Raw genomic sequence first — 25,150 nt, forward strand, 5'->3', positions numbered from 1 at the left:
GTCAACTTGAAATTGATCCCAGGCCAAATAATGAAACAGCTGATACAAGACTTGATTAACAAAGAATGAAAGAAGCTAATATAATTGATGTCATTCAACATGGGTTTATGGAAAATGGATCTCATTGTACTAACTTGATATTTTTATGAGATTACAGGTTTGGTTGGTAAAGAAAATAGTATAATGTATTTAGACTGCTGTATGGCATTTTACTTGGCACCACAAAACATTTTGATTAAGCAACTTTAATAATCTAAAATACACGCAATGCATTTAAATGGATCAAAAGCTCACTAATAGGTCTCAAAATGTAATTGTAAATAGAAAATCAAAACTAGGTGTGCTTCTTTTAGAGTCCCAGAAAAATCAATTTTTGGCTTTCCACTGTTTAATATATGACCTAAAGTGAACATAAAAGGTGTATCTGCATGGTGCAAAACACTGCTACCCAAAGATACTCTGAACTTTTCCAGAAAAAACCTTCTGAGTCAGTTGCAGCCATTGGACTTGAAATGGAAATTAATTCAAGAAAATTCTCTGACCTGTGTTATGCAAGGGGTCAGACGCCTGAATAGTAAGGATTCTCTTGACTTTTAAAATCTTATTGACCTTTTATCATTCTACCTTTGACTCCTGGATTAGAGTAGGTTTGCAAACCATCTGTAGGTCTGAATGGGAACAGATATTTACTGGTATTTGAATAAAACAAGTAGTTGAGGAAATACTGAGCAGTATATGCAATTCTGTATGCTACGAACTTAAGAGTGTTGCAAAAAGAGCCAAAATCAAAATACATGGAAAAATGCATACAAGAAAATAATAGCCTCCAACCAATAAGTTTTACTTTCTTTACATACTACAGTCTAAAGAATGACACCTACATGTATTATTGTTATTGTAGCAGGGCACTAAGGTACCTGCTACTTTGAGAGCAGTGATAAGGACCCAGGTGCAGGTTGCTGGGCCAATCAGTTAATGAGGGTAAGGACTTGCATCTGCCTGGTCAACTGACCAGAAGGGGCAGGGCCTGGTGGCTATATATATAAACCACAAGTCTGAGGCCGGGGTGTGTGGGCTGCTGGCCGCCAAGGGGGAGAGAACTCTGCCCATGTGAGTAGAGAGGAGAAGCTGGACTGCACAAGCAGGCTGATATGGGAGGAAGAGGCAGAGTACCTGTCGGGTTGCTCGAAGGATGTTACAGCTAAGCATCTAGAATTTGTTATAGCCCAGGGGCTTATGCTCTGTGTTTGTGGTTTACACTGGTAGACTGGGTGGGGCTATTAGGGGTTGGAGGAGGCCTCATAGGGGCTCCAGGATAGCGTGGGGACCCCGGTGCCAGAGAGGGCGCAGCATCCAGGGGTGCACTTGACCCCAGCCCTGAGGAAAAGGGGAGCGGAGAATCGGAGGCCAGGTAAGGCTGAGGCCGCCTGAGCCCAGCAGCAGGGTCAGGACCCCAAGGAGGAGAGTTGGGGCCAGGCACAGCTACGGCCACCTGAGCCCCAAGGCTGTGGTAACCCCAGAGCAAGGGGCGGTGAGGATCCCGAGTGCCAGAGAGGGCAACGAGAGCGAGACTGTCTGAACAACGTCCGGTGTACATCTGCGAGGCTTGGGGCGTGGTAAAGGGGTGATTGGAGCCATGCATAGCCCATAAGGCTGGAGTGTCCAGGAACACCCATTAGCAGAGTCGGGCTAATGTACAGGAGGATAACTGTATCCAGGAGAACAGAAGAGGCAGCCTCCATAATTACATAATTAACATCAAAGATGTGGCGGGCGAGATTGAGGGAGCATCATAGACTGACTGGACACGGTAAGGGGCACTAGGGGAGAGTAATGCAACCCCTAGGGAGTTGCTCCTGTTAGTTATAATCCAGAATCTGAAATTTAAATAGTTGCAGGAGATTTTTCCTTTAACTTAATATATTATCAACTATTTTATGAGTAGCAGACTAGTATGTATATAACTTCAAAACAAAAATCTGTTAAGAAGCTTTCATGGAAACCATTCAAACAGTTACATAAAAGTAATATTCAAAACTAGAAAAGCATATGTAAAAAAAATTTTCAAAGAACCATGAGTTTACACAGTCAGACATTCAAATTAGGGGACCTTAATTTAGCTTCTCCTGTATGTATATGTTACCATGTGTTATGGTATGTTCTTTAATTATATCACCATACTTGCACAGAAACCTTTCCCACCTGCTGCTTATGAATGAAGCTCACTTACTGCAGCTGTTTAAAATCTTTTTTTAATCCTCTGCTTTCAGTATGTGGGTCTCAGGGACTTGGTTTACACACCGTCTAAACAAATTGAACATAATGATAGTGTTTTTTATTTCCATCTGGTTTTTCCAGGGTGATTCACTATAACATCCAAGTGTATCAGTTGTAGTTGTGCAGATCAGGCCCAAGTGTCTCACTTTGGGATGCCCAGAAACTGAGAAATATACTATTAAGGCTCCCTTTAAAAAGCTTAATTTACTAAGAAAGGAGCAGCTCAATTTTGGAAGAAGTTTGGGAAATAATACTTAAAAAAGTGGAAGAGGAAAGGGGGCCAGTAATCTGAAGCATCTTTGCCCATATACCAGTTCTAAGAGCGAGATGAGCTGGACATCTTAGTAAACTTGTAACTTAATTGGCATTAACCACAACTTAGACTAATTCCCATTATTAGAATATCCATATTGAAAGAGTACCTTGGTCCAGAAGAGTATAGCAGGGAAAAAGGAGGAGAAGGCATTGTGGTATATTTTGAAAATATGCATGTTTCTTCTGAAGTTCAAGAAAAGAAAAGTGGCACTGGGTATGTGGTAAAGATAAATAAAAAGGGAGAAAGTATAGTGAAGGCATGATGTACTATACCAATCAGGAAGGGCAGAGGAAGAAGGCAAACTTCATTTAGTTTAAAAAAAAAAAAAATACAATGTTTGAGGTAATAGCAATAGGGCATTTTAAAGTCCCTGATATAGGGAGAGAAAAAAATAAAATACCAGGGAGTTCCTGTCATTTACAACTGTTTCACTTCCTTTTCAGAAAGCTGGGTAGGCAACTGGGGGTCATCTTGAATCTGATTTTGATCCAAAGTAAATTATGTTCACTGGTTGTAAAGATAAAGGTTGTCAAACTTGGGAGGAATGATTATGGTATGATGGAATTTGTGATCCAGATGAAAGGGAGGCATGAGAATAGCGTAACAAAGATACTGGACTTAGTCAGGTTTTGACTAAGTCAAAAATAGTATGTAAGGTTGCCTTTATAGGCAAACTGAAAGGGAAAACCCCAGAAAGACTGGCTCTCCTTGGGAGGCTCAACATTATGGTATTCCAACACAAGAAAAAGAACTACAAACATGATATGGGTATATATATATATCTTGTAGCTATCTGAAAATGAAAAGATGTGTGCAGGCAATGGAAGGAAGGGCATACTACTAAGTATAATACAGATGTATAGGGGCAAATTCAAGAAAGAAAAGGTGAAGAATGAGTTGAAATTGGCAAGAAATGTTAAAGACAAAAAGGAGTTCTACAGATGTCAAATGGAAAAGCAACATCAAGGAAACTATAGGTCCAAGGCTTGACAGATCTGTTAACAGAAATTGCAAAGAAGGCAGAGCTGCTGTGTTGCTTTATTTTCACTAACCAGAAACTGCAATCAAATGATTAGCAAAATTAGTATGAAGGGGAAAAAAAGGGAAGAAATTTGAAATGTAATGGATAACTTATGACCAATTTAAAATAATTTTAGTTAGCAAGCTTGACAAACCTTCATCTAAAGGAATCTGAAAACCATTGGAAATATTTTCAAACTGATGAATGACAGTTATGAACCTAGAAGACTGGAAAAGGATTAACATAGTGCCCATCCTAGAAAAAGGTAGTAAGGGGGCTCAGAGAATTGCAGTGTTCTTAGCCTAATGTCAGGACCTGGAAAGTTACTAAGGCAGATCGTATAGTATTTATTTTCTTAATGTCTGACGGATAAAGGGATGAACAGTAGCATCCAACGTAGACAAATAATACCAAAGCAATTTGAGTTCCTTTTTTTGACAGTGACCAGTTTGATGGATGAGAGAAAAGCAACGGACAGTGATGTATGTAGACTTTAGTAAGTCTTTTGATGCATTTCCAACTGGGCATTCAGGTAGTTAGATAACTGCAACCAAAGAATAACCATTGAAGCAAGGCTGTTCAATCTTAGCTGGGGGCCACACATGAGGCAGGCTGCTTTCCTGAAGGCAGTGCAAGATGCTGGCTACAGTCCCAAGGGTCTGCATGAGTCATCTGTTCCTCCGTACTCAGATTCTCCCCCTGCCTCCTGGCCACACATGCCACACAGCTCTTCCCAATGCAGGTAAGCCCTCCTGCAGCACGGGTAGCTTAGATCCCCTGCTACATGTGCAGTGCTGGCTTCAGTGCAGTGCTGCCTGTCTTCAGTGCAGGCAGTCTGGATCCTCTGTCACATGCAGTGCAAGCAGCCTAGACCCCTCTCTCACTGCACCCAGCACAAGCAACCTGACCCCTGTGCTGCATGTGTGGCTTTGGCCCCCTGGCCCTCTCCCACTGCACTACCTCGCCCATCCTCAGGAGCAGGGAGCAGGAAACAGTGGGGTTTGTGGAGGGGGTGGATAGGTCTGGGGAGTGTGGGGTGGGGGTCAGTATGCTGTTTGTAGGGAAGAAGCTGGCTGGGGGGGTTGTGGCATGTGTGGAGGGGCAGGATGGCTGGGGTCTGTGAAGGGGGATATGGGGTGTGCATGGGGAATGCAGGTGCATGTATATGGCAGTCACGGCCTGTGGCAGATGGAGGCCCCCAGCGGTGTGTTGTCCTGGCAAGTGCCAGGACTGCATGTGGCCAGGCCAATGGCAGGGTGAGTGGTGGAGCTGGCCTGGCTCCGTAGAGCTCCTGCCAGCCCAGGCTTCATGCTTCTGCTGTCCTGCCCTTGGCCCCTGCCAGCATGGGCCCCATGCTTCTGCTTGCTGCCACTTGCCTGCTGGTGTTGCCATTCCCTGGTGGCTTCTCTTCCCTTCCTTCGTGTCAGAGATGTGGGTTTTCCAGAAAATTTTCCAGTGACCTAAATAGTGTGATCTGATTTAGCATGTTTATTTGACTTGTATTTAGTAAACAAAACTAAAAAACATACCCCATGTTAATTTTGTCCCAATAGCCACAAGTATTTGAACTGAAATACTTGATTAGGAAAAAAATAAATACAGCACACTTAATGTGATTTAAATGTTATATTTAAACAAATTCAGAGCTTTATATGAAAAAAAAATATATTTTTATTGGAATACTTGTAAAAATATTAAGACAATATACGTATGTACTTTCATTACATTGTTGAAATTCAAGAAAAAAATGGCACTGAAAACTGTTAACACACTCATTTTAGCACACTCAAAGAACTGTGCATGATATGCTGTGCTTTGGTTTTGATTTGACCTGCACAGCCAATTAGGTGAATTCATAACTTGATTTTTGGTTTGGATTATCGTGTGTGTATTCACCCTCCTGTTTACAAATAAGTAACACATATATGTACTCTCCCTCTCACTTCCTAGGGATAATCAACTGAAAAACATTAATTACAACTTTGAAACTGCCAAGCTTGCCTAATATTATATTGGCATTCATTCATTATTACTAATGAATGTTATGAAACGGTGGATTTTTAGAAATGGAAAATTTCCCATGGAAAAATAAAGCGCTGGAAAACTTTCCGCCACACATCTCTGCTTCCTGCCTGCTGCCACCACTCCTCCTTGTGCCCATCCGCCACTCCAGCACCATGCAATTCCCAGCTGCATGGCCAGGACCAAGCAGCGCAGCAGGAGCCAGCAGGGAACTAATGTGGCCGGGCCGGGTTGGCTTCTGCTGTACTGGTGATCCTCCCCTGCTCCCTCCACCCATTCTTATCTCTGTTTCCTTTTTGGGTGGAGGGAGAGCAGGGGGGGAACAGCCACAGGGTCCCAGGTTGGAAGCCTCTAGGCAGAATCTTCCAGTTGGTGCCTGGGGGTGGGGTGGGCCTTGCTGCTGCAACTGGGTCCTGCTGCTGCTGGCACCTTGTCATCTTTGACAGGCAGCCAGGGGCAAATGAATACAGGCAGTCCTTGACTTAATGTTTCAAGTTACAACATTTCACACTTACAACATTTATATAAATTGACACCGTTTCAACTTAAGATGCTTGATCCGATGCAACGCCATGCCAGCGAACAAGTTCACTGTGCTGCTCATCTCCCTGGAGAACATCTGTCCAAACTTGCTTGGACACTTTCTTTAAGAAAGCAGACAAGACTCCAGAAAAACTTGCAGCCAAGACTCCTGAGAAGACTCCAGCCAAGAGCCCTTCAAAAACTCAAGTAAAGTCACCTCAAAGAAGCCCTTCCAAATCGATACGATTGTTATTTACGATATAAATACATTAATGTAGCTATATTACTCATCTATAATTGATCGAGTTCAAAATTCTGGGGTATTTTTGGTGAAAATAGAGCATCAGGCCTTGATTCAGGAACCAATCAACCATTTATGACATTGTTTCTTATGAGAAAAGTGGTTCTGAGTTGCAGTGTTTCGACTTGAGATGAGGTTTTCAGGAACCAGTTGCAAGTCCAAGGACTGCCTGTATTAATTTTCTAAATTTTTTAGGGGCCCCATGGGCTGGATGGAATGGCCCGGTGGGACATATGTTGCCCACCCCATTACAGATTAATTCAAGGAGGCATAAGCTTTTGTAAGCATGGCTTACTTCATCAGGTGGATCCTTGTTGGATTGGCAGGTGGTCTCAAGTGGGGTTCCACAGATGTCTGTTATTCAACATCATGTTGCTGAAACAATAAAAAACAAAAAAACTCCATTTTTGGTTGGGTGTTAACAGAAGCATTTAATACAAGGTCTGGGTGCTGATAGCACATGCTGTTCAGTGTATTGCATTTTTAAAACAATGTAGAGAAACTGGAGGGTCAGAGGTCATTGCCAGAGATGATACAGGTTTTAAAAAGTAAGCAGTATGAGGAAAGAGTGAAAGAAGCAGGCAAGTTTCCTCTTGGAGAAAGATGAAGGGGTAACATGACAGCAGTTTTCAAATATTTAAAAAAAAAAAACTGCTATAAATAAGATGAATTCTTCCTTGCCACAGAAGGGAAGGATGTGAACTGGTGATTTTAAACTATAGCATATTTGAAGAAAAACATTTTAACTGTAAGAACAGTAGGGTAATGGAACATGCTGGCTAGGGGAGCTGCAGAATCCACACGCAGCATAGGATTTTTCATGAAGGATGCGTAGGCCTGGTATGATTTAGGAGCTGTGCATCTGTACAAGGATTGAACTAGGTGTCCCTTGAGTTTCCCTCTTAAAGCTCACGATGCTGTGATTTGCCCAGCATCACATGGGAGCTCTGTCTTAATCCAGTTTCCTAGGAAATGGCACTCAGCTGCCTTAAACACAAGCTTGTCCTTTTTATTTTTTCCTCTCTTCTGTTTACTATGCACCTGCTATTTCTACAGTAAATGAGTAAGAGGTCTTATACATAACAGCCTTATTTACTGTGTAATCTGGATTCTTTCCAAGTGCTGACCTTCCTGTGCACTTAATTAGGTAGCATCTTATGGAAATAGTAATATGAAATAAGTAATTTAAAATAATATCATAATGCATCAGTAAATGGAAATGAGTAGAATCCTACAGGCAAGCTTAATTCAAGTTTTTCTTAATGTAAAGTACTTAACATAGGGTTTTTTTGAGGGGGAGAAGCTATGTATGTATATGTGTGGGCACGCGTACAACTTCTTATGGTTCTGTGTGTTTTTGTTTTGTATTGTTTTTAAGCAAGCTTGGGTGGGTGAATAATTTGTTGTATACAATTGTAATAACACTCCAAATTGTGAATCTTTTTATCAGTTTCATAAAACCTTACCACTTGAGCTAAAAGAGTACCAAGTTCATTAGTAGGCTGCTATTCTGCGTGTAGATCAGTCAGTGGAGGGGGACCAGGGCACCAAATTTTTAGTGAATAGTTTCATATTTATTCCCTAGACAATAAAGGTATGTTGGACATGGGAATGCTGAGCAAACTCCTATTTTGAACTGCACTATGATCTGTTAATTAAGATCCTTCTGCTACTTCCTTTCCCTCAAGTTCATAGTCTCTTGTCACTGGCTCCTTTTCTTCTTCTGTTCATCTACAGACTGTCAGTCCTCTGTTTGTTCCCCATCCATCTTCATTCAGATATGGTCTAGTCTTCCGCAGTGCTCGGGTACTAGCAAGAGGAATACTGAAAACATGAAAGATTCACTCCTGGCTTTCAGTTATAGCATCATGTGCCAGAGAGGCTTGCAGGAACCAGAAGGACCAAAATAAAGTCCTAAAGCCCTGGGATGGAGAAGCTTGGTTGGCATGTAGGAATTGTGTAGGCATGGGATGTGCTCAGTGTAAACATAACATTGAGAAAAATTACCTACTGGATTTGGACCATTAGCGAGGTGGGAAACATGGAAAGACTGGTGGGGGATGTAGAAGTGGATGGCAAGTTGGGCAGCAGTGACCATGATTATAATTACCATGTAGGGTTGAACTAGTAGGGCTTGTGGCAAGAGCCACAACCATTTCCCAATTTAACTCTGCAGGAGATACGTGGTGCAGTTCCACCTGGCAGCTACTGCACTGGCAATAGGCTGAATATAATATTGAATGATTATCTAATCCCTAACATATTAATAACATAATTATCATGTATATGATAATATTCATAGTCCATTTAAATAAGTCCTTTTTTACTGAGATGCCACTAAATTTTGAAAAATTTTGGAGGAGTGCATTGAGTCTAAATAAAGGTTGAGAAGTACTGTTTTATTCTAAAATGTTAATTGGTCCTTGCACATACCGCTTTGTGCATATAATCTTTGAATACTGTGTGTGCCTCCATATTTGTAATCTTACATCTTCAGAATAGTCTGTGCACTTTTTAAAATGTAATTTAATATTTTCATGTTTATTTTTAGTATACCTCCAGATAATCTCTCTATTCAAGAGTTCCAGAGAAATGAAAGTATTGATGTTGAGGTGAGAAAGTTATATAGAATGTTTTTGCACTAATATAAGTAGAATTAACTAGAAAGTTTAAACTTGTAAGTAATGTACTATTGTGAATTAATACATGGAAAGAACGGTTAATACTAACCTTTGCAGATTTAGCTATAACTTCTTTTTTTCTATTTAGTGAAAACATAACAAAAATAGGTCCCAGGTTGTAACTGCATGACCTTTAGATATGCAAAGGGTAGCGTGTTTGGTACAGAAGCTCCTTTATATCAACTGGGATGCAACTAGGGTGGCCATTGCATCTCCAGAATACAAGACATCCCCTTTGGTGCGCGGGGGGTGGGGGTGAGAGGTGAGACCATTGGCCAATCAGTAATGAGGGGTATGACCACCTGGGCCATTCAGCAGTGAGGGGTGGGGCCACCATAAGAAGTCCACCATCCTCCCTCCCTGGCTGACTCAGAACCCTGCTCCTCCTGGCTGTGCACTGCCCTACCTCTAAGCATAGCTAATAGAATCACAAGGACAAATGATTGACATGCATTTCCATCAGTGAACTGAAAATCAGGATTCTTTACAGTCTGTTGCTCATTTAGTAACAGAAAAGGGACAAAGGGTTTAAAAACAGGATGGTCCAGTATTAAACAGGACCAGTAGCCATCCTAAGTGCAACTGAATAGGAGAGGGAAGGATTTAGGGTGTGTCTGACTTCAGTGCATTGTCTGTCTTAATTTCCACTGATGATCATTTACTCATACAAATAGTTGCAAACCAGTGAAAGTAAGGCATTCACAGTCTGGCCAAAATGATTTCCACATGTTGCATTTCCTTGAGCATGAACCAACTTTCTTGATTTAGCCAGTAGTGATGTTTATTTCAACACTGACTTTGTGTTTCCCTCTGTATCAAAGACAGAGGAAAATGTGGTACATACTCTAAGAAGGTTAAATATAACTGGACAGATGAAGTTTCCTGACACTGTCCATGATAACCTCAGCCAGATTATCAGAGAGAGAGCTGCTGCTGCTTTTCTCACAGTTGAGGATGATTGTTTTCCATGATTGATTTATCAGAGAGGGAGCACTGCACTTTTAATGAGTGTGCTAACTTGCTTGGGTTAACACTAGAAAAACCTTTAGAGAAGGAAGATGTCTGTGAATTAAAAGAAACCAGTGACCTTTTATATCAGTGGAAATGTGGGACTTCAAAGGCAGTTGAAGTTGTCATCTCTTCAGAGCAGCAGCAAAGTTATACAATTTTCAGTATGAAAACAGAAGCAGGACCCTCTTTAATGGCCACTGTTATCATATCTAATTGATTAAGCTCAGTGATTTCAGGTGACTTCATTCTTGAATAAGAGCATCACACAGAGTTGATCTTTTCTCACTGATATGCACTGATTCCATACTTTTAATTGATTTTTTTTTCCCCCTTAATTTTTCCAAATGTCCCCTACAGATGTGAGCTCATAAATGTATAATTTTACTTCTAGTTGTTTACATATATGCCATTTGCTGTCCTCTTCTAGTTGAGATGTTGAGTGGGCTGTAGTGGCCAAGAAGATAGTTATTCTGAAGGTCAGATCTTTTTTGCCCAAACTGTATAATTCTATTTGAAGTAAAGATTTTACCAAACACTTTTCAAAAATTAATGGAAATGTCTAAATGATCAGAACTTCAGAAAATAAGTCAGGAACCTAAGATATTACTTTAGCAGCCCAACTTATATTTGAAATCTTAGCATTTATGTATTTGCAGATTAACACTAGCAAGCATGGCGAATACGTGATTCTTAGCTTAAAGTTTCACTCATAACATTCATACTATACTTGAACAGTAAATTTTCTTTCTATAGTACATCCTTTCTTTAACATTGTTTATCTCGTTCCACACATTTGGGGATTTAAGTCTCATAGGTGTTAGAATTGGAATTCTAGTCACTGATTTCCCCCTTCTGCCTTCCCCCCAGGAAACAAATTTAAGTATGTTTTATTTTTTTAGGTTGTGCAACTTATCAGTGCAGAGATACTGCCATATGCTAATTTTATTCCCAAGGAATTTGTTGGTCAGATAATGACTATGCTTAATAAAGGCTCAATACATTCTCAGTCATCCTCATTTACAGGTATGTTATATGAACAATAATATAAATGCAGTATGAAAACTCTCAGGAAAGTAAACTAAAATGTGCACATTAAAATGCCTATTCCACCAAAGATTTTATTTTCAGATATCACACTATTATTTCATGATAAAGTTTCCAACATAGAGAGATGATTTTATGTGGCATCATTATAAAGCTGTGATGCATTTTATCCTACAAAGAATTTCTTTACTTGTTAGTCTTACCTTTATTTTCTTCCTTTTCCTTCTACTTGCTTTCCAACTTGGGTCTTGGCCAAAATTTGAGACAGCTGTAAAGCATACGGAGTATCCTGTCTCAGGCAGTGAAATGTGTTTTAAAAATATGCAGCTAATGTTTGAGTTCTAGGAATTGTCAAATTGTTAAACATCTTTTTTCAGTTTGTCTATTTAACAGTATTTGTAAACATCATTATCCTTACTGAGTACTGAGGTGCAGAGATGTTTTCTTGCAAAGTATGTTTGATTGTACTACAAAATGTAAAGCATGTATAGACCTGCTTGTTGTGCTATTAAATATAACATTTTGCTTTGCAGAAGCAGAAATAGATATTCGAATGAGAGAGGAATTTTCTAAGATATGCTTTGAAACTCTGCTTCAGTTTTCATTCAGTAATAAAGTCACAACTCCTCAGGAAGGCTACATCTCTAGAATGGCACTCTCTGTACTTTTGAAAAGATCACAAGATGTACTGCATCGTTACATAGAAGATGAAAGATTAAGTGGCAAATGTCCTCTTCCACGGTATGTTCTATATCTGTTTAAAAAACAAAGTATACAACATTGTGCATATGTACGTGCACACAAAAAACACAAATATGCCAGCATTATGTGGTAGAAAATAGTGTGTTATAATTAAGATTGATTCAAGCAATAAAAATGTATTGTAAGAGAAATTATAAAGTGAGTAGGAGGAGTTTCAGATTGTGTTGACGACATTTGCTATTAATTGGCAGAATTGCAAAGTAGCAATTATTTTTTGTATTTGGTTATCCAGAGGTCAGAAGGATGATATTACAACTTTTCTCAGTCCCTGAAATTAAAAGTAGTGCAGTGTTTCTATAGCTAGTTGCTCATTTATTTCCAGGGTAGCTATTTAGAGTTTCTAAACTGCTAGAGAGGGAAAAAAATATAATACCTCTAAAATAGAACAAATAGTACTCGGGTATTATTGGAACCAGAGTTTTTTTTTGTTGCAGGAAAAAAACCAAACATTGGATCTTATATTGTGGGTGTTTGTCTGTTGTTATAAGCTTCCCTGAGCCTTTTTGGGTGTGGCAGGATCTAAATCCAAACAACAACAATAATAAACAGACATGGTAATTCTTTTCAAGAATATCTAAATAGCATAGGTGCCTAAAGTTTACAGTAAACTTTTTGGAAAATGTTCCAATAATAAATTGCCTTTCTGGGACTTCTTGGATATTCAAAAGTAATCATATGTATAAATATGTGCTAGACTGAGATCTACATATTAACATTATTTCTAAAAAAGGTAAAATTAGAAATAAAAATATATTGAAGTATTATTTCTAAAAATGAAATATAATACCATCCTAACTTGCAGCAGGTATGTAGGGAAATTATGATTTAAGATTAGTATGAACCTCACATATAACCTTACGTGTGTTCCTTGGATTTTGTTTGAATTGTTTTATTGGTTAAATATTATTTTTGTTTGCTATATAATAGTGTAACCTCATGAATGAATCCAGCATGCTCAGGACCAAGCATTTGCCAGAAATTTGAAAACTCTGTACTTTTTAAACTGGAGTGGTGGCCGGTCCCAGGAGTGGGGGGCAGGAGAGGAGTGGTGGACAGTCCCAGAGCAGTGGCCGCACATGGAGCGGCGGTCGAGGGTGGTGGATGTCAGCAGCAGCTGCCACATGCAAGCTTCCCCCTCTGCTACTCTGGGACTGGCTGCTAATACTCCTCGATCCAGTGTAGTTTTAAAAAGTGCTGAATTTTTGAGAATTCCAGATATTTGATTTTTGGATTTATGAGGCTGTATTATAATTAACAGGAAACTATATTCTGGAAAACATTTTCTGAAATTATGTATTTCTTAGTTTATAATTCTTTCCCCTATAGGCAACAAGTAACAGAAATCATATTTGTTTTAAAAGCCGTCAGTACACTCATAGATTCACTTAAGAAAACTCAGCCTGAAAATGGTAAGTTGTTGTTAAACAATGAAGTTGTAAATGAAATAGAATTGTCTTCTCTATCCTATGTATGTGTTTGTTTAATGTTTTTATGCAGTTTCCAGGGGACGTGATATCCATAAGGCTTCTTATTTTGCACTTTTATGCATGTTTCAGAAGCTAGGTAGCTTATTTTAAAAACATCTTTCCAATAAACCAGTTGGCATACAGCTCTAAGATGCATACTACAATAGGAAGTTTCCAGCTATAGGACTAATGCTTTCTCTTAATAGACACTTTTTAGTTATTAAATCCAATAACTATAGCATCTAAAATAAAATGTTACCTCTTTAGCTTTCAGTGGTTGTCTTCATCAGTAACCTTGATAAATGCAGTTTACCTAGGCAATATTCTGTTCAGATTCTTAGCTGGCATTCGCTCTTGGTTCCATCCAGTCTACTGTAGTCAGGTTTAAGATAGGCATTTCTATATGGTGACACTGACAAGGTATCTTTGCTTGCTAAAGATACCATCTGTGTAACATTTTCATTTCTGGCTCTTAATGGTAGGAAAATGCACTGTTACATGCTTCCATGTTACATGCTTCCAACAGTTTTAACAATAGACTAACAAACAGGGTTTTTTTTATCTTTAGCAATTAAGGAGCCAGCAGCAAGAATTATGCATTTCCTGTCACCTGATATTGTTTTGTTTTATCATGGGAAGCAGTGGGAGTTTGTGAATTTTTAGGACCTTACACAGCAGATATACGTAGCTCATGCACAAATAGTAATTTAAAGAAATTCACTAAGTGAAAATGGCAAACATCAAACAATTGATTACATAGTACATTACTGATCATATTCCTTTTTTGGAGGAATAACAATTTCATATCACACTTCCTACAGCTCTAGATAGATTATCAAATTTCTTAGACTATTGTTGTATGAAGCCCTGGAAATGGTTTAAAACACCATTATCAAGGATCACAGATCCAAATTTGACACCTTCTTTTTAATTAATAATTATTGCCTAGATAGAGTTGAAAAATCTGTTGAAAGCACACTGGTGGTAAAAAAAAATAAGGCAACAAATAGACTCCACATTTTGAAAAAATGTGCACATACACTGCTCAAGATCATATGATATTGTTTGTTTATCAGTATTTAGAAGCAGAGTAGGAGAAAATTGTTCTGTCTTTTGCTCATGTCCTGTCTTGTTACACTTCTGCTGAGGAAATAGGAAATGTTGTGCCTCTGGTCAGAGCTGCTGAATAATATCCCGAGAGATCTTCCATGTTTGCTTGAATACTACATATCCCTGGATAAGATGCACTCTGTTTTCAGAAGTCACAGTGGAGAAAAATTTAGTTTTTCCTTTCCAGCATCATTGACACTGGCTGCTGCAGCAATGAGAGCAACAACCTGTGGCTGCTCCATTGACCCAGTAGCTTGCTGGCTGGCTGTGGACAGTCAGAGCCCTGTAAGCTCACTGTACTGCCTGCCCCCTGTGCAGCACATGCAGAGTTACTCTCCCTTTCCCTTGGTCGCTGCCACAGTTCAGTATGAAAGTTTTCCTATCCAGATCAAGTCTTTACCAATGATCAAGAATACAGAAGGCTGGGAAAAAACAAATAAGCTTAGATAACTTGCAAGGTTTTTTAAATCTAAAAATACATAGCATCTTGGATTTACTAGTATCTGCTTATCTAGATTTCTTGTGTTTTATGTGTATGTATAGTAAAAAGGTTTTTTGTTGTAAAAGTATGAACAGCATTAAGTGATTTCATTTGTTGTTTTTTGTTACAGTTGATGCTAACACATGGGCACAAGTTATTGCTTTGTATCCAACTTTAGTAGAATGTATCAGCTGTTCATCATCTGAAGTTTGTTCTGCTCTCAAAGAAGCACTAGTTCCCTTTAAGGACTTCATGCAGCCACCAGCATCCAAGGTACAAAATGGAGAGTCTTGACCAGATAACTTTCTTTTATTTTTTAAGGAAAAAATATCCCAAAAATATTTGTTTCCAAGAGAGGCTTCTCTGAGGATATCTCTTGTGATTTAGTACATGGCAACCAGTGTTGACTGCCTTTTAAACTGTACTAACAAGAGCTCAGTAATTCATGAATTCATACAAGCTTGTATCTCAAAGGTGCCAGAGTGAGTAGCAGTGCAAGCCTTTAATAAATTTAATTGACTAGGGTGGAATCAATTATAATCTAATGTACTAGCTACAGTATCTTGAAGTGGTGACTGAAAAGTGGGCTTATGTACAGCTTGTTGTGTATGTGTTAATGATGTAATTAAAAAAAAAAGTATTTCGACTCAGTCAGATTTATTGGGCTGGTGTTTTGCACCCTTTTTTGAAGTACGGAATTGTATTAAAATTTTATGCAAGATGGTACTGTAACATTCCATATTATCTGTAACCAGCCTTTGTAAACAAAGGGAACTGATACACGTGTGTATAATAAATGGTACAGTTCTGTATAAAATAGTTGCATTTATTATTTAAATTCTTTTTAAAATATTGATAATGTTAAATGCTTGATAATGTATTTATTATGAATAAGTTATATGCTTGCATTTTTACTTACAATTTGCCGCCTTAATTGGCAGATATGCTTATTCATATCTGATCATGCAGTTAATTTTTTTTTGCTTATCTGAATGTATCCTATCTGTGGCCATTGGACATCTCAACAAAGGTCATATGACAAAAGACAGCAAACAGTCAACAATCTGCTGATTTCAAACTTTAAAATAGATGACCTGAAATGAGTTTGAATGTGCAGAAATACACTGTAGTAATCCAACTTTCTACAGTACCTCACTTCACAACGTACTTGTTTCAGTGTATTCATTTTACTTGCGTCTACTCATTTTGTAGTTGCTGTCTTGCTCGAAAAGAACATTTTGTATTTGGGATTTATATTCCTTTTTGTTCATAATGGCAATTGTCACTGTCTTTGAATTATGACCCAGGAAAGGTGATTTTCAAATATTTGGCTGTAAAATTTTTGTTTGTTCAATAATCGTAAGCTCTTTGTTTTGTAATGTCTTTTCAACCCAAACAATAATTGTTCTAACCTTTAAGTATAAAATGTGTGTGTGATAAAACCATGGGAAGTGTATTTTTGAAGATAGTTATTCATTAGAAGTGCAGTAAACTTTCTGTCATGAAGTAAATGAGATCTTTGTTTCCCTTTCATAAACTGCATAACTTAAGTAAAACATCTGAATAGTAGTAGTCTTGTTAAAGCTAAGCCATGAAATAGCATATTATATGTATATAATTGTTATTTCACCTGTATGTTGATGTTTATGACCATTGAGAGAGCACAAAGGCAAAGCTTTTTAAAAAAGGAGTCTAAGTTTTTAGCTTCTAAATTCACAGCTAGGCTCTTGCCTGCTTTTCCAAGTATTGTATTCCAAACAGTTACTTTGGGAGTCATATGAGATTATTAGGAGCTGGTATAATCAGAAGTTAGAAAAAATCAAATATGTGCCTTTTTATGAGGACTTCAGAATTCAGTGGTAGATTTCCATTCTTTAAAACCTTATGCTGATATTAAAAGTAATGATCATGCATAATACTAACACTGTAGGATACAGGGATATCCACTTGTTCATGTGAACAGATGCAAATTTACAGAAAGTGCTAGTGGAGTTTGTGTTGGAGGATGAATTAACCACAGTTAGAGTTACTGGATTTATAAAATGCTAGTTAGTGCTGTTATTTTAAAAAAAAATAGGAGAACTTTTTTCTCTATTTTAAAACACTTTAAATACACAGTGAGCTTTAAGACCTTGTGTACTCTTTTATGAATGTTATATGGAACTCTATCTTCAATCTTGGATAAAACTGTTTCTAGTCCAGTTTTAGAGAACACAAAATTTGTACTAGAAAGCCAGATGCTAGCTGAATTAAGTTTGAGGAGCATCTTACAATGATTTAGGACTTGTCTGTGCCACAGCAATGGTACTATGTCTTGGGGTTGATCACACCCCACCTACCTTAGTCTGCTGATCTGCTCCAAGACTAGAAGGTTGCCAGTCAGACTGCTCCCGTCTTATTGCCAGTTCTCACTCTTGAGTTCTGGCAGGCCTGAGAGGAGAAGGTGTAAGCAGTAAGTCTAGAGCAGCTTTACTTGTGAACTCCCAGCTTCTGTGGTTTCTCAGATGACTCGGGTAGGCTGGACATGGACAAAGCATGCTCAGCCCTGTCCTCTCTAAGAGTGGCCACTGACATGGTATGGACAAGCTTTTAGTGTCAGTTTTAATATAACAAAGGTATCTTTTTTAGAAGCAGTTCCAGAATATAATACAGGAGACTTTTTGCAACTGAATATCTGTTATCAGTTCTCGAATGGTAAAAATTTAAAAACAACTGTGATGCCAGCAAGCAACAGGTTTTGGGGACCAGATATTGTTGCCATCCATGGAAGAAGGATCATGGCCCATAATGATGTGGGGGACAAAAATAAGAAAAATTGGAGAATGGTAACCCCTTCGTCTTATTTAGAATGTACCATCTTAGTTTACATTATTAGGGAGGCAACATATACATGTGAGTTCATTATTTTTAGCTGTTTTTTAAATTTGGGAAATCAGGCTAATGGTACGATTACCTCACTAATGTACATGCTCATTTTAGTTGAGTGAAGCTCCTTCAGCTTTGGTCTTTACCAGACATCTTATGTTTATATTTATATTTAGTTCTGCTTCTAGAACTTTTAATGTACTTTTATCATCTACAGATGCATGCCTTTTAAAAACTATGAAAAGCAGTCTTCCACCATTTGTTCATTTATCATCCCTTTAGTTATTAAATGAATGATATAGCTTTGTACATCTTGAATTTGCCCCAGAGCTGACATTTGAATCTATTTGGCCATCCTTTCCTATTTCATGTAAATTACTAGCATATCAGAGCTAATAAAACATTTAATTTGGAAGAGAGCTTTTCTCCTGGTTAGTTTCTTTTGATGAGAATCTTAGTCTCATTACAGTATCTACCTGCTTACCATCTGAAGTCTTTCTTTTCTCTGTTGAGACTTCTTACTGTCTAATATTTATCCATCTTTGCACAGCTTTCTCAAATTTGATCAAAACACAAATTTTCAACCCCATAGCAAGAGAATATATGTAGCTTTCTTGTAAAGAAAACTAGGAAAAATGTAGACCTTGAATCTGCAAGTATCATGCATGTGTTTAAACTTTACATACATGAGTAATATGAATACTTGACTTGAGTAATATATGTGAAGTGTTTACAAGATTGAGGTTTCCACAGTATTGCTGAAAGCAGCTAAAGGAGAGTAATACTGATCTCAAGGGGCAACTTGATGATCTCCCTCAGACTATAAGGAGATGCATCTTCCACAAGCTTTGAAAATAAAATAAAAAAATATTGGGAGCCAGAAATGAAAATGCACTGGTCCTGATGATTGCAGTCAAATATATCCAGGGGTCAAAAAAACCTGCAGAGAAAAAAAAGTGGAGCAGCACACACACACAGGTAGCGCTTGCCACTCAAAAGTGGAGCCTGGTTTGCTGGAGCCAGGCTACAGCTGCTGGTCAGATTCTGCATGGCAGAATTGCTGCTGCTGCAGCTGGAGGAGGCCCCCAGAACCCTAGGTAAGGCTGCTGGGGCCAGCCCAGTGCTGATCCCAGCCTCCCCTTCCACCCTCAGAGTAACTTGCTTTATGCCAGAGGGTGTTTCCCAGGAACAACTAGTGGTGGTGCACTAGTGATTGTCCCCAGGGAACCAAACATCCACACCACATGTGGATGAGGCATAGGTGCCCAAGCGGGATTCTGTTCCACCCTTTTCAAGTCCTTGAAAAATAGTTAATGCAAAAGATGAGTGGGTCCTCTTCCTCTTCAATGTTAGTTTTTGGGGTTTTTTTGGTTTTTTTGTGTTTCAGTCATAAGGGTAAAGTATTACGAAGTAGGTACATTGATGGATTTTTAGAGACTTGAACAGGATCGAAGTGAATCACACTTAAGCACCTAAGTTCACTGAATTTGTTAATTTAGGTAAAATAGAAGTTGGCGCCTAGGGTATCTTTATTTGACCACCCTAATGTTGATGTTATTTTTTGATAATTTTATTACAGACTCTGTAATGGACACTCAGGTTGTTCCTGACTTACCATTAGCAACAGTTTTGTTGTCCTTCTCCTTTATTACCCGACTGATTTTTCCCTCTTAGTAATGGCAGTATCGTGCAATATCCGAGCTATTTGAGACTGTAGCATAGTTTCATAATGCATGGAATTTAGCTGCTAGAGTACTTGATATAATTTAAGCTCTTCGTGTTTTTGACAGAGGAAGAGAAATCAGTATTCCTGTTCCACTGCATGAAGTGCGTCTGCATTGCTGAACTGTTAAACAAAATTCAATGTAACAAGGAAGTTTCAAACAATGACTTTAAGCACATTTCTTCTGTTTTCTTACCCTCTAAAAATTGTACTTGCAGCATAGACCATCTGCCATTTTACCCTGTTTATATTCCTGTCTGTGTAGGTTAATCTATAAATAAGGAGCACAGATTGTTTATTCTTCTTGGGAATAAGACTTTGGCAATTTACATAAAATAATTGCTTGTAAGAAGAAAGCAGAATAATAGAATAGTATTTTAGTAATCTGTATTTTAAAACACAATATGGCTTTTGCCCAGTTTATGCAGTAAAATGCAAAAGGTAATCAGGTACATATGAAAATATTTTTAGTAGAGATGTACTGAGATGTACTGATATCTACTGATCAGTACATATGTACTGATATGAAAATATTTTTCGTAGAGATGGTCTGATATCGGATCAGCACGGATTTATAAAGAAAATTGACTATATCGGAAATCAGCCAGGTGTGGCTGATTAATTTGACCAGTAAATGCCTGTGCATGTGTATAGCCACAGCACAGCACGCAGGCAGCAAAGAGCACAGCCTGGCAGCTTGGAGAGCTGTGTGCAGCAGGTAAGTCTGTTGTAGTGGAATGGGAGGAGGGAAGAAAGGGGCATGGGAAGGCAGATCAAGGCCCCCGTGGTGAGGGAGGGAGTGGGGCTGGGGTAGGCGCTGCCCAGCCGGGGCAAGGCGCAGGACGGAGCCACAGCTTGTCTGGGGGGCACGGGGAGGGACAGTGGCTCCTGCTGCTGCGTGCAACCTGGAAGGGCACAGGGGGGGCATGCGCCCCCCAGATCTGTGCAGGGCAGGCTGCAGCTGGGGCTGGGGGCCTTGCCGGGCTCTTCCTGGGTCTGGGCCATGCTGTGCTTGGGGTGAACGGTGGCACTGGAAGGGGGCTACGGCAGGGTGCTGCAGCCACCCCAAAATTTATTGTAGCCCCCCCATAGCCCTCCTCCCAGTGCTTCTGCTACCCTCCCCAGCTGCAGCCTGCCCTGTACCTTGCAGATACAGGGGGTACATACCCTCCCCCCATGCCCTCCTGGTGTCCATGTGGCAGTGGGAGCTGCTCCCCCTCACCATACCCCCCCAGATGAGCTGCTGCTCCATCCTGGACCCTGCCCCCCACCCCACCCTGGCTGGGCAGCACCTATCCCAGCCCCACTCCCTCCCTCAACATGGTGGGCATTGATCTGCCACTCCCGCCTTTCCATCACAACAGACTTACCAGCTAGGTGCAGCTGTATTGGAAATCAGATTGATATTGGCTGATATGCCTCCTTTAAAAATTGACTATTGGCCCCCCAAATCTCTATCAGTGCACCCTTAATTTTTAGTCGTGTTCCAGTAGATGAGTAGGATTTTATTGTAGTACTGAATCTTTTCTGCAAGTGTGCATATATTGGAGAGGCAGGGTGAATCAGTCATGACCGATATCCACAGAGCAGTTTACTTTTATAAACTTGGTATACAGCTTTTCAGTTCTTAAGGATTAAGTTTTAAACTTCAAAGGCATTTACATTGAAAAATGTTTGTTTTCATTATGCTTTATTTTGTTTGCAAGCTTCTTCATATGGCTACACTCATTGTTAGGAGACTCAAGACCATGCTGTATGTTTGTGGCATAATTAAGGATCTTATTTGTGTAAATATTATGTCAGAAGTGATGGGGAAAAATCAGCAAAAGCATCAACATTGCCTGAATATGCCATCTGTAACTGATGCTAGATTTGTCATTAAGAAAAAATATATATTACATAGATTTTGAGACCATTTCAAACTTCTATAGTTGTAACCTAAGAGCGTTTTTATTGTGTGTTACTCTGCCAAGAAGGAAACAATCCAATGAATAAGTAACACAGCTAGTAGCCTTTTCTTTATTCAAAGTTCCCAGAAACAGGGAACTACTGTTCTTGAATTACGAAAGTTTAGTTATACAAAACAGTTTTAGTCTGAAGCTTTCACCACAACGAGACATTCCTGGCAATTCATTTTTGTCTCCCAAGATCAATTACTGTCTAGCAAGGATGTCAGACCTAACTCTGCTCATGGACATGGTTTTAGCTTAGCCTTTTAAGTGCCTTACTTATAGGTGGCTAATAAAGTTTATTGTTTACAGCCACTTATAAATGCTTTTACACTTCCTAATGTGTTTTGTCTAAACAGTTTGCAGATTGGTTAGGAAACTGGAATGCTGCAACAACCATGTATCATGCTGATTCTCGTCTCATTGTTACCTTGTGCTCACTTGTCTTTTTCTGTCTGCATATATCTGTTGTCTCATCTTTTATAATTAGATTGTAAGCTCTTTGGGGCAGGAACCACCTTTGTTGTATATGTACAATGTTTCTCTCAGTGGGGCCCCTGATTAGGGCCCACAGGCACAAATAAAATGATGATGATTTAGGCAGACAAGTGGTTTTACATTGGAGGTAAGGTAAAGGACTTTGTCCTCCAGAAATGTATTTCAGTTAAAAGGTACATCTTTGCCATATAGATCATCATTGCAATGACATTTTATTAGAAGTTATTTCACTAAAAGATAGAAGAAACATCCTGTCAACCCACTACAAATGTGTAGCTGATTGTTCAAGCTGGGAATCTACGTTGCATGTGATGCTAGCCATATTACCTCCTTGTGCGCCATTGGCTGTAGAAACTGCCTTAAATCAGACTACCTAAATGGGTCATTAGGCTGGCAAAGAACATGAACTAGAACACACAACTGTATTCTACAAGGCTGCTGGTTTCATAACTAAACCCAAATGTTACATTGTTTTCACACCTTTTAGTATATATTTGTATATAGAAAATAGATGGAAAGTTGAGGTAAAGAAGTTGTAGAAGTCTCTTTATAGATGTTGAGAATTATAGTTAAGTGTTTCATACCAGCAATGGCAAGATTGTTTGAAGGGAGCAAGGGAAGGCCAGTGCCAGGTAAGCAGAGAAGAAAGCAGAGAGAGATGAGGGTTGAGGGGGAGACGAAGCAAATCTTTAGTGGCTTTTAAAAATGAGAGAAATTTATACTAGATCTTGAAATGACCGGAGAGCTAAAAAGGTACTAAGGAAAATGTGCGTAACAGATTTCCATGTGGAAGAACATGTGGAGCTGTCGATGCAAAGAAAATAAAATACCTCCTTTCAGAAGGGATGAGGGAAGGTTAAACATTACCTTTTGACTTCTTTCTCACTCAGTCTTTAATTCTTTAAAATAATTATCTTTATATACTGTAGTGGTTTGTTTTAAGAATGAGCACTCATAAATGGTTACAAATATGGGTTGACCTTAAAATTTGAAGGATTGACCTGAAGTATGAAGGTTTGCTAAAATGTGCAGGAGACAGTTGTGGAAGTGGCAGTGGCCTGTTGAGGCTATTGGTGTTGTGTAAAGTAGTATACTCGTTGTCTGAAGTTAACTGTCCAGTATTAAAATGGTTATCCAGCAGCTACAATAAGCTTAGCTAAGAAAATACCAAGCAGAGCTGAAGGCAGAAATAGTGCCTCAAATAAAATTCAGGTATGAAACCGTGAGGAAACCTCATTTGAGCCAAACTAATGTGTTGTGTGCCTCAGGGATTCTTTAGTCACAGGGATTGATCTAGAGGAGCCAGAGCCCTACTTGGGACTCTCAGCATGTTGAGAATACTTGCTACAAAAACAAAATATTAAAAAAACTACCAATAATAAAATTACTGTAAATTTTATAGGAACATAGAAACTTTAGAACACAAACATGATCTCTAATGCAGTTTATTTCACGTTCACATTTGTAGCAGCTCTCCTTGTCAGGGTTTAGGTGCCTTAGAAGGTGTTTTTTGTTTTTTATTTTTGTACAAAAATATTACTGCATATGTTCCCTCAAATGCATGTAGAGTTGTGAAAGAAGCAGTTCGGAAATGATTGATTTCTGTACTATATAAATATGTCATGTTCATTTTTTCCATTGGTTTAGCAAGCTTTGATAGTATCTAGTTCCGAGAAGTCTCCAGACCACATTCTAGTTTTATCAACATTTTATTGCCAAAATAGTGTTCACTTTGGATTTCTGTTTTCCACTTACAAACATACCTCTATCGCTAACATCTCTACATGCAGGTAAGAGAGTCTGAATTTTCATGTGCAGAATTGGTCACTAGTATCTGTAGGGAATAATTCTTAGTAGATCTATGGATTCATAGATGTTAGGGTCGGAAGGGACCTTAATAGATCATTGAGTCCAACCCCCTGTATAGGCAGGAAAGTGTGCTGGGTTCAGATGCCCATCCAACCTCCTCTTGAAGACCCCCAGGGTAGAGGAAAGCACCACCTCCCTTGGGAGCCCATTCCAGATTTTGGCCACTCTAACTGTGAAGAAGTTCCTCCTAATGTCCAGTCTAACATATGGATCTGTAAGGAGTGTGTGTGTGTGTATCTATATCTATATCTCTGTAGGGATATGGGTTTTTTGACCCTAGGAGATCCTAGATTTAAAAAAAAATGCCTAAAAAAACTGGGGTGCTACGTGTGGTGGTATGCAGGGATATGGGTTTTTTGACCCTAGTAGATCCTAGGGTCAAAAAAAAAAAAAACTTGCCTAAAAAACCTGGGATGGTACGTGTGGCAGTGTGCCACCCAAAACGAGCCTGGCCAGCTGGAGTAACTCTTCAGCTGCCGGCCAGGTTCTTGCTGCAAGATGGCTGTGACTGCGGCTCCTGAAGGCCCCCAGGTAAGGCTGCTGGGGCCAGCACAGTTGCTGACCCCAGCCTTCTCTATCCCACACAGGGCAACGTGCAGCATTCCAGTGCATTCCCTAGGGACAAGTAGCATGGCATGGGTGTTCCCTGGGGACAAGTAGCAGTGGCATACATTGTGTTGCTGCTAAGTGTCTGCAGGGAAATGCATGTTCTCACTTGTTGGGACATGCCCACAAGCCTAAAGAGACTTCCACCCCTTGTATTTTGAACATATATTTGAACGTATATTTTGCCTATATCCAGGCTCAGGTTTACCTGAAGCGGCCTTGAATTTCCATCATTTTCAGCTACTAGTTGGCCTTTATTTTCTCCAAGTTTCCAAGGAGAACAGGCCCTATACTTTTTTGATAGGGCACTAAGTTGTTCCCTTTATGGAACAAACGTTTCTATCACAGTTTAGAGGCTGTCCAAATGAGTCAAACTATATATCATTATTAAGACCTGGAAATGTATACATGCATCTGTGTGTGCAACTAAATTTTAAACAGGTCCCATTGCTGTCTTGCTTACATCATAGAATTTTCAATTTGTGCACCCTATTTTCAGTTAAAAATTTCTCACATAGTGAAAGCAGTAAAAGGTATTGGGGAGAGATTCCTCCTCCTTTAGTAGATTGCAGAATTTGTCTCTGAAACCAGAGCAACAGGGCAGCCATCTTTGTCTTACACAACAG

General features: G+C 39.2%; 1 protein-coding gene across 1 annotated transcript in view; it reads left to right on the forward strand.

Annotated features, from left to right (window-relative positions):
- The window catches only part of MON2 (MON2 regulator of endosome-to-Golgi trafficking), an 83,507-nt gene extending 67,847 nt beyond the window's left edge, over nt 1-15,660 (forward strand). The window contains exons 23-27 of the mRNA XM_090042426.1: nt 9,011-9,071; nt 11,051-11,174; nt 11,729-11,936; nt 13,284-13,366; nt 15,145-15,660. Of these exons, the coding sequence (XP_089898552.1) occupies nt 9,011-9,071; nt 11,051-11,174; nt 11,729-11,936; nt 13,284-13,366; nt 15,145-15,308 (640 nt within the window). The 3' untranslated portion in view covers nt 15,309-15,660. The remainder of the gene's footprint in view (nt 1-9,010; nt 9,072-11,050; nt 11,175-11,728; nt 11,937-13,283; nt 13,367-15,144) is intronic.
- The last annotated feature ends 9,490 nt before the right edge of the window (nt 15,661-25,150 follow it).

This window comes from Crocodylus siamensis, chromosome 4 (genome assembly GCF_052110815.1).
Source record: "Crocodylus siamensis isolate JL-2025a chromosome 4, ASM5211081v1, whole genome shotgun sequence".
NCBI classification, from domain to species: Eukaryota; Metazoa; Chordata; order Crocodylia; family Crocodylidae; genus Crocodylus; species Crocodylus siamensis.